Here is a 10292-nt window from a genome sequence, read left to right on the forward strand (position 1 = left end):
AACAAACTCCTTTTATTTACATAAATAGTTTTGGTGGAGTAGTGAGATGAAAGTTTCTTCCTCCTGAGTGAGGTCAATGATCCTCAACACCTAATCAAAATTAGTGTAATGAAATAGCAGATAGTATCTGACCCAATATTTGTCTCTCTTCACATCTTTCAAGAAGAGAGAAATCTTATCTATGCGTCAATACATAAAGATATCCACCACTTACAATACCTATCAAAGATTAATAATTTTGCCAGGTTAATAATTCCCACAGGATCTTGTCAAGAATAGGCAACAAGGTCATATTGAGGGTTAATGGTAACTTTTAACAGAACAGGGGAAAAAGCTTAAGCTTCATATTTATTTGTTCAGATCCACTTAAACAGACTGGATACTTCAAGTGGGCATTTTAGCTCTTCATTCTTCAATTCTATCGCAGTAGGCATTTTAGCTCTTGGCTAAAATGCCTACTGCGATAGAATTATTGAAGAATGAAGTAGCATATGTCTGAAGATTGGATGTTCATCATAACTTTGTGCATCTTATTTGCTGTTACAGTATAGACATTTATCAAAATCATCGTATTTCCTAAACAAGAGGAAAATATCTTGCTGGTGACCAATTGTTCCTTTAATCAGGTATCTACGAGGCTTGTTCCTGAATCTTCTGTTGCTGCTGCTGCAACAAGCCCTGTTCCTGAACCGACAGCAGCTCCTGCTAGTACCAGGTGGACCCATCGGCTGCTGCTGCTACGAGCCCACTTCCTGAACAAGCTGCTGCTGCTGCTACAAACCCTGTTCCTGAACCTGCTACTGGTACAAGCACTTTTTCTAAACCGGCAGCTTCTGCTACGACCCTTTTTTCTGAACAAGTTGCAGCTTTCTGAAGAGGCTTGCTTATGCGCTTCTATGAGCCTTTTACTTGAACTGGCTGCTGTTACTGCTACGAGACTTCTTTGTGAAAAGGCTGCTATTGCTATGAGCTTTTTTCCAGAAACACCGGCTGCTGGATTTAAGCCCTTTTCCTGAACAAGCTGCGGCTACATACCACCTTTATGAAAAGGCTGCTGTTACACTGCTACAAGACTTTTTTTTCTTCCTGTACCAGCTGCTGTTAGTGCTGTAAGACTTTTGTGAAAAGGATGCTAATGCTAAAAGCCTTATTCCTAAACCACCATCTGCTGCTGCTACGAACACTCTTCCTGAACAGGCTGCTGCTAAGACTTCCTGATCCAGCTGCTGCCAAAAAGTCTTTCCTGAAGAGGCTGCTGCTGCTGCTACTGCTACAAGCACTTTTCCTAAACCAGCAGCAGCTGCTGCCATGTGCATTCTTGCATTCCTGAACATACTGCTACAAGCCGCCTTCCAGAACAGAGTGCTGCTGCTGTTATGAACCACCTTCCTGAACAAGCTGATGGTCCTACGAGCCATTGTGAGCAGGCTGCTACAAGCTTTCTTTCCTACTGCTACAAGACTTCTTCCTGAACCGGATGCTTTTACCGCTATGAGACTTCTTTGTGAAAAGGCCGATATTGCTATAAGCCTTTATACCCGAGCCTACTTTCTGAACTGGATGCTGCTACGACCCTTCTTCCTGAATAAGTGAGCTGCTGATGTTACGAGCCTTCTTCCTTAACAGGCTGCTGCTGCTACAAACCCTGTTCCTGAACTTGCTACTGGGACGAGCACTTTTTCTGAACCGGCAGCTTCTGCTACAACCCTTTTTTCTGAACAAGTGGCAGATGTAACGAGCAGTCTTTCTGAAGAGGCTTGCTTTGTGCTTCTATGAGCCTTCTACCTGAACTGGCTGCAGTTACTGCTACGAGACTTCTTTGTGAAAAGGCTGCTATTGCTACGAGCCTTTTTCCAGAAACACCGGCTGCTGAATTTAAGACCTTTTCCTGAACAGGCAACTGCTGCGGCTACGAGTTTTCTTCCTGAAAAGGCTGCGGCTGCATACCACCTTTCTGAAAAGGCTGCTGTTACTGCTACAAGACTTTTTCTTCCTGTACCAGCTGCTGTTAGTGCTGTAAGACTTTTGTGAAAAGGATGCTAATGCTAAAAGCCTTATTCCTAAACCACCATCTGCTGCTGCTACGAACACTCTTCCTGAACAGGCTGCTGCTAAGACTTCCTGATCCAGCTGCTGCCAAAAAGTTTTCCCTGAAGAGGCTACTGCTACAAGCACTTTTCCTAAACCACGCAGCTGCTGCTATGTGCCTTCTTGCATTCCTGAACATACTGCTACAAGCCGCCTTCCAGAACAGGCTGCTGCTGCTGCTGCTACAAGCCTTATTCTAGAACAGGCTGCTGCTGCTACAAGCCTTCTTCCAGAACAGGCTGCTGCTGCTGCTACAAGCCTTCTTCTAGAACAGGCTGCTGCTGCTGCTACAAGGCTTCTTCCAGAACAGGCTGCTGCTACAAACCACCTTCCTGAACGAGCTGCTGCTGCTGCTGCTACAAGACGTCTTCCTGAACCAGCTGCTGCTTTTGTCTCCTGAACTGGCTGCTGCTTTTGTCTCCTGAACTGGCTGCTGATGCTGCTGCTATGAGCCATGTTCCTGAACCTGCTACGATCAGTCTTTCTGAAGAGGGTTTGCTGCTGATGCTTCTATGAGCCTTCCTCCTGTACCGGCTGCTATTACTGCTATGAGACTTGTTCTTTACCACAATCCTTTTTCCAGAACCACCAGCTGCTGATACGAACCTTCTTCCTGAACAGGATGCTCCTGCTGTTATGAACCACCTTACTGAACAAGCTGCTGCTGCTGCTACAAGCCTTTGTGACTAGGCTGCTACAAGACTTCTTCCTGTACCAGAATGCTGTTACCACTATGAGACTTCTTTGTGAAAAGGCTGCAATTGCTATGAGCCTTTTTCCAGAAACACCAGCTGCTGCTAAGACTTACTGATCCAGCTGCTGCCAAAGTCTTTCATGAGCTGGCTGCTTCTGCTGCTACAAGCCATTCCTGAACTGGCTGCTGCCAAAAAGTCTTTCCTGAACAGGCAGCTGCTACTGCTACGAGCACTTTTCCTAAACCAGCAGCAGCTGCTACTACTATGTGCCTTCTTGCGTTCCTGAACTGGCTGGTACTGCTACAACAACCCTTCTTCCTGAACAAATGGCTGCTGCATCAAGCAGTCTTCCAGAACAGGGTGCTGCTGCTGCTACACGGCTTCTTCCAGAACAGGCTGCTGCTACAAACCACCTTCCTGAACAAGCTGCTGCTGCTACGAACCTTCATGAACAGGCTGCTACAAGACTTCTTCCTGAACCAATGGCTACTGCATCAAGCTGTCTTCCAGAACAAGCTGCTGCTGCTACGAGCCATTGTGAGCAGGCTGCTACAAGCTTTCTTTCCTACTGCTACAAGACTTCTTCCTGAACTGGATGCTGTTACCGCTATGAGACTTCTTTGTGAAAAGGCTGATATTGCTATAAGCCTTTAAACCTGAGCCAACTTTCAGAACTGGCAGCTACTACAAGCCCTCATCCTGAACAGAATGCTAATGCTACGACCCTTCTTCCTGAACAATCAAGCTGCTGATGTTACAAGCCTTCTTCCTGAACAAGCTGCTGCTGATGTTACGAGCGTTCATCCTGAACAAGCTGCTGCTGATTTTACGAGCCTTTCATGAACATAAGCTGCTGCTGCTGCAACTGCAACAATCCTTGTTTCTGAATGGGAAGCAGCATGCTACAAGCCTTGTTTGTATAGAGACAAGCTTATGATGCTACAAGCTTCCTCCTTAAACCCACTGCTGCTGATGTTACAAGCATCCTTCTTGAACTAGCTTCTGCTGCTATGAGCCTCTTTCCTGAACCAGATGCTGCTGCTATGAGCTCTAATAATGAATTGACACCAGTTCCTGTTCATGAACAGGCAGCTCCTGCTGCTATGGGGCTTTGTCCCTAAACCAGCAACAACCACTGCTGTTACAAATCCGTCTTCCTGAATCAACTGCTGTTGCTGCTGCTACTACATACCCTGTTCCTGAACTGGCTACTGCTGATATTACGAGCCTTCTTCCTGAACAAGCAAGTTGCTAAGGTTACGAGTGTTCTTCCTGAACAAGCAATCTGCTACTGCTACGAGCCTTCTTACTGAACAAGCTGCTGCTGCTGCAACTACAAGCCCTATTCCCGAATCGGCAGCAGTTGCTACTTCTAAAACAAGCCCTGTAGCTGCTGCTACGAGGGCACAGTTCCTGAACCAAAATATTTCTGTTCCTGCACTGACAGCTGGTGCTAGATTCTGTCTTCCTAAACTAGCTGCTGCGCTGTCAAGAGCCATGTTCCAGAACCTGCTTCTACTGCTACAAGCCTTGTTCCTAAAGCAACTGCTGCTTCTGCTACAAGCCTCTTTCCAGACGGCAAGCACTCCTACGAGCCTTCTTCTTTGACCAGCCCTGTTCCTGAACCCTCAGCAACTCCCCCTGCTACAATCTTTGATCCTGAACTTGCTGCTGCTGCTGCTACAAGCCCTTTCCTGAACCAGCGGCTGGAGCCAAGACTTCTTCCTGAACCAGCGCCTGGAGCTACATCTTCTTGAACCGGCGGCTGGAGGTATGACTTCTTCCTGAACTGACTGCTGACCACCTCCTATGAGCTATGTCCCTGAACCAGCAACAACGGCTGCTGTTACAAATCCTTCTTCCTGAACTTACTTCTGCTGCTACAAGCCTTCTTTCCTAGCCAGCTGCTGCTTTGAGCCCTGTTCCTCAACCGACAGCAGCTCTTGCGGCTACAAACTGTTTCTGAACTGGCTGCTGCTACAAGCTTTGTTCCTGAACTGCCTGCTGCTGCTCTGCTACTCTTTCTTGAACCAGCAGCCGCTGCTACAAGCCTTTCTGAACCGGTTGCTGCTGCCAAGAGCTTTCCTGAACCAGCTGCTAAGCATCTTCCTGAATTGGCTGCTGCTGCCAAGAACCTTCCTGAACCAGCTGCTAAGCGTCTTCCTGAATTGGCTGCTGCTGCCAAGTGCCTTTCCTGAACCAGCTGCTGCTACAATCCTTCTTTCAAACGGCTACTGTTGCTATGACTATACAGGCTGCTGTTAAAACCCTTGTTCCTGAACCAATGGCTACTGCTGCTACAAGCCATTTTCTGTACTGACTGTTGCTACAAGCCATTTTCTGTACTGACTGTTGCTACAAGCCTTGTCCCTGAATCTCCTGCTGCTTTGGGCCTTTTTCCTGAACTGGCTGCTGCTGATAAGAGCTTTTTCCTGCACCGGCAGCTGTTGCTACAACCCTTCTTCCTGAACTGGCTGCTGGTGCCAAGAGCCTTGTTCCTGAATTAGCTTCTGCTGCTGCTATAAGCCTTGTTCCTGAACCAGATGCTGCTGTTACGAGCCTTCCAGAACTGCCTGCTGCTGCTTCAAGCCTTTCTAAACCAGCAGCAGTAGTAGCTGCTACAAGAGTTCTGTCTTGGCTAGATGCTACTGCTACTGCTACAAGCCCTATTCCTGAACCACCAACAACAACTGCTGCTGCTATGAATACGAGCACTGTTCCCAATGCTCATAGCAGCAGCTGCTGCTGCTACAGGCCTTTATCCTGAACAGATGACTAGCGATACAACCCTTCTTCCTGAACTTGCTGCTGCAGCTGCTAGGAGGCATCTTCCTGAACCTGCTCTTACAGCTGTGGCTAAGAGTCATATTCTTGAACTGGCTACTGCTCTGCTGCAAGCCTTCCTGAACTAGCTGCTGCTGCTGCCACTAGACCTGCTAAGAAACTGCTTCCTGACCAGACTGTTGCTGCAAGCCTTCTTTCACAAACTGGCACTGGTGCTACTACAAGCCTTATCTTGAACCTGATCTCGGCTTTCTTTTATTGCTATTACTACATGCCCTCTTCCTAATCCAGCTATAGCTGCTGCAGCAAGGTTTAAACTTTAACCCGCTGCTATCTCTACAAATCTTCGTCCTGAATTTGCTGCTGATACAGTGAAGCTCTTTCCTGAAGATATTACAGCATCTGCTAACTTCCTGATCTTGTGCTGCTGCCACAAGCATCATTCTGAACTTTTTGCTATTACAAACCTCCTTCCTGAGCCATTTGCTACTGCAACAGGCCTCATTCACCAACCTGTTGATATGAAAGTTGTGAAAAAAAACTATCTACTGCCTAGTCAAGTGGTCATCACAAGGAAAATATCCTTTCAGCTAGTTAGAAGTAAGAATTATTCCTAAAATATCAGTCCCCAAACTGTAGAGTAGTTTAAATAACCTGAAGGAACTACACTTTCAAATTTGCCCGGCTAAAATACCAGGAATCTTAGAAATGTATTCCATGAGAATGGATCTAAACTGAGAAGTTAAAATACCCAAGGCATATAAGCATAAAGTCTTCTCCACGATGATGCATCACCCTGTCGACATAATTTTCAGGAGACTTGATGGATGGACATTTGTAAGGGATCATATATAACTCTTAAAGCTCCATCATTAGCATATCTCTCCCTAATGGATGGTGTGGAGACATGGAAAACAGGCTAGAACAAACTGCTATTTATCCTCAATGAAATTGGTAAACATATTCAGCAAGTGACAAATAGTTCAAACCACTCGCAACTACCTTTGCCTATAAGTTGAATTACTAAGATCTCAAAAACTAGTACTATTTGTTAAATACTAAAAACACTTCTACAACTTTGCCATCACTTTTGTGACCTGAGCAGAACCTTCTGCAATCAGAGTAAGAAAGAGTCAATTCAAATCAGTCGACATGATGTTCTGCTGAAGGGAAGGAAGTATTCTTTCAAAAGAACACTACCAAAGGCTTCCCTTCCCATCGCTGCCACATCGTTCAATACTATGACAAGGCTTTCTACACTCGGGGAAGCAAGAAAACCAACTTTAATGTTCTCTTCCCATTTGTCCTATCCCCCATCTCCCTTTCTAATGAAACATAGGGAGGCCCTGTGAAAGACCATAAATGGCACATTAAGGGGAAAAAACAGTGAAACTCTTAGTTGATGCTTCACTCATGAAATGTTGCTTACATGGCTAATGATATTTTGATGAAACAACCAAGCAAACATAATTTTGTTAACAAAATCATTATCACCAAATTTTCATAGATCTGATCACAACAAATATGAAATTGTACTAGAACAGTACTAAGCTTTTTTTTTCTTTTTGGTATATGGGATATTCCCATTAAAACTAAATCTAGTTTTTATTCAAATTGTGAAACAAATATTTCATTTTAAAACTGAGTTTTTAATATCTAGTTACCTTTACTAAACATAAAAATTATTAACTGCATGATGGACTTTTTCAAATAACATCTGGCAGTTTTGCCACAAAATATTTGTGAGCACTATACATGTCGCATTAAACAACACTGTATCTCTGACCCTTCTCAACATGTTTAATTTGTTATTTCTATAACACTAGACTAAATAAATGGAGTAAGAAACACCTCTGTGGGCTAAAATAATTTTACTTATACTCTTAAGATCACTTACGATACCGGGTATGCTATTGTAAAGATGCACCAATAAAATATATTCCCCAAAAGTACTAATACTTTTTTTATTTAATCCTTGAAATTACTTTTTACTTTTTCTTGTTATAAATTATTAATTCAGTTACGGCATTGTACAGTGATTTTGAATTTTACAGTAAGTGTATAAAAGTCCTCACTATCAGGACTTAACTAAAAATGAAAGAAAATTTACATACCTGTATTGAAACGTTGACAGTTGTATCGTGTGCAATACACTCGGGGAGTGTGACTTGGCGTGTTATGGTAAACCTTGGAGTCTTTTCATGTAGCCAGGCCTTGGAAGACAGTTCTTCTTGCAAAGCCTGGAGACCTGAAAGAGTAAATAAAAAGTAAATATAGGGTACTATCCATTTGTATTCCAGCAATCTAAGATTTACTAATAAATAAACTTATCCTATTTTTTTTTCCTGATAAACAAGTGTTAATTTCCATACCACGCATAACCTATACAAACACTATACATCAAACTATTGCAATTTAAGGGAATTAATACTGATTACTGGGTTCAACATCTGACTTCTAATAGAGTTCCAATAATTGATTTTAGAAAAAAAATAAATGTGGCAAACTATTTCATAAATAGTGATATATCTGAAGAACAAAAAAAAAATGCTTAATGTTAAAAACATGTTTTAATCCTTAACAAAATGTTCTTGTAAAAATTTAAAAATTGGGAAAATTCAGGCTTATGCTGTTAATCAAGATTCTTGTGAACTGTGAAATTGATGTTTTTTTTCACATTATTCAACTAACATCAAATAGGTTATAACTAGAAACTTAACAATGAAACTGATAGTATGGAAGTGAGACATAACAGATACAGTATATTTGTACCATAGATAAAGTCCTCTTAACAAATAATGTTCATGGGAAAAAGTACTGTCATTAAAATACACTTCTCTGCCCCCTCAGTATATTCATAGCTTGATTAGAAATACAGGTCAATGTTTCAATATATAAAAAAACAGAACTGCACAATAAACACAGACAAGAGACAGTCTTGAGCCCATACTTGTACTACCTAGCGTGAGCTTCAATACACACTTGGCCTCTTCCACTTCACATCCAACTAATTAAATTTTGGTTTAATCAAATTTATTATTTTTAGGAAATTCACTAGCTGTAGGAGTTGATACCCATATCTTCTAAAAAAGCAGTATTTCACACGTGAGTGGGTACTTTTCAGGACTTAACCAATACATAGTAAAAATTAAATTTTTAAATTTTCAGCTGGCTGTTCCCTTCAGAATATAGTCATTTAGCTGTCTTAAATTATATTGGTATGCCTTGTTTCAGTTTTTTCTCCAACTCAAGAGCAAAGCTTTTATAGACCAACCTTATGAAGGTCGTGAAATATGACTAAGGGGATGGTGCAACTATTTCTTTCTTGATCATAGTAGGAACTTTCATTTTGTGGTCTGCTTATCCAATCTTTTACAGCTAAACTTTCTCAATTACAATCCAAATACAAAAGCTAACATATCTAAAATTAATCAATCAAAAGTTAGTTTACAGCGCAAGCTATCACCCACCCATTCTGCAAGGATGAAAAACTATAGTGAAAAAAAATCTTGTTTCAACAATCTTATACCCCACTGAAAAAAAAAAAAATCTGTTATGAAATATTAGCTGGTTAGATCTGGATATGAGAAACACTATGACCAATGGAGGGTCAAACAAATTAACAAATACAAACTAAATAGAGTATTAATCGTTCAACCACAAAAATATGAACATAAATATTTTTCCATTTCCACAATTGTGATCTGAGAAAAACAAAGTAGGCTACTATACAAACAAAATGTGAATCATTACCAGAATTTTTATGGTGCAGCAGTAAGCCTTTAATCATAAAATGGTCTCTAAAACAACCATATAGTGCCAACTTAACTGCCCAATGAACCACCAAATAGAGTAAGAGCAGCTCTTACGCACTTAAGTGGATGCAAGTTTTGTTCGTTTAGCCAACTTGCCTAACAAAACGCATATCTAGTTACACCATAGCACAAAACTACTTCATATTCAAATCTTACCTGGGAACCAATCCTCGCTTGGATTGATGAGTGTGTAACCATTGGACCTCTGATACAATTGCTCAGGGGATAATGAAGAGTTATCATTTGACGAGTGAAGATAAGAACGGCCAATGCTTGTTAGAAGTTGATCCACTGTCAAGTCATCTTTAAGTTCACTGAGATTAACTACAGGTGCTGGAACACTAGCAGTTGCTTTGCTATCAATAGTCTGTAAAATTCAGAAAGGAACATTAAATGCAAGGATAATTTCATAACTAAATAATTTCCATTAAAATGAATAATAACACTCAACTGATTAGTTGTTTTTTAAAAATAAGCATAGTTCGGCATAGGTATACAGTAATTTTTCAATATATTTTTCATAATAAAAGTAAAAATATTCCGTGAGACAACTTCAAGTAATGCTTGCCTTATCTATTGTGTTTGGTGTTTTAGCAAGATTTTTTCCTTTTAGCCTAAGCCAGCTTAAAATTGTTCCAACAACTTTAATTGCCTCTGCAAAAATCATTTTCTCTGTACAAGTGCAATAATGAAAAATCTTAGTTGTTAATACTGTACAGTATACCTTGTACAATGTTTCTAAGCATTGCTACAAATGAAACTCTAACCGACAGTCAAATCTAGCGCAAAAAAATTGTAAGAATTGCTTCAAAATAAATACTAACCATCCGTCAAATCTAGCCCACAAATATATAACACGAATTCATTAATTTTGAAAACATAATTTTAGGATACTGTGCATTGCAAAAAT

General features: G+C 41.2%; 1 protein-coding gene and 1 long non-coding RNA gene across 2 annotated transcripts in view; one reads left to right on the top strand and one right to left on the bottom strand.

The window, feature by feature from the left end:
• Positions 1 to 10292, bottom strand: part of Lipt1 (Lipoyltransferase 1) — a 31648-nt gene that overhangs the window by 752 nt on the left and 20604 nt on the right. The window contains exons 4-5 of the mRNA XM_068351099.1: positions 9539 to 9749; positions 7682 to 7815 (exon numbers count right to left, since the gene is read on the bottom strand). Coding sequence (XP_068207200.1) covers positions 7682 to 7815; positions 9539 to 9749 — 345 coding nt within the window. The remainder of the gene's footprint in view (positions 1 to 7681; positions 7816 to 9538; positions 9750 to 10292) is intronic.
• LOC137620732 (uncharacterized) lies at positions 251 to 6697 on the top strand. The gene is made up of 2 exons (XR_011040104.1): positions 251 to 2778; positions 3329 to 6697. It is a non-coding gene; the product is annotated as an uncharacterized lncRNA (long non-coding RNA).

The sequence above is a fragment of the Palaemon carinicauda genome, chromosome 27 (assembly GCF_036898095.1).
Source record: "Palaemon carinicauda isolate YSFRI2023 chromosome 27, ASM3689809v2, whole genome shotgun sequence".
Taxonomy (NCBI): domain Eukaryota; kingdom Metazoa; phylum Arthropoda; class Malacostraca; order Decapoda; family Palaemonidae; genus Palaemon; species Palaemon carinicauda.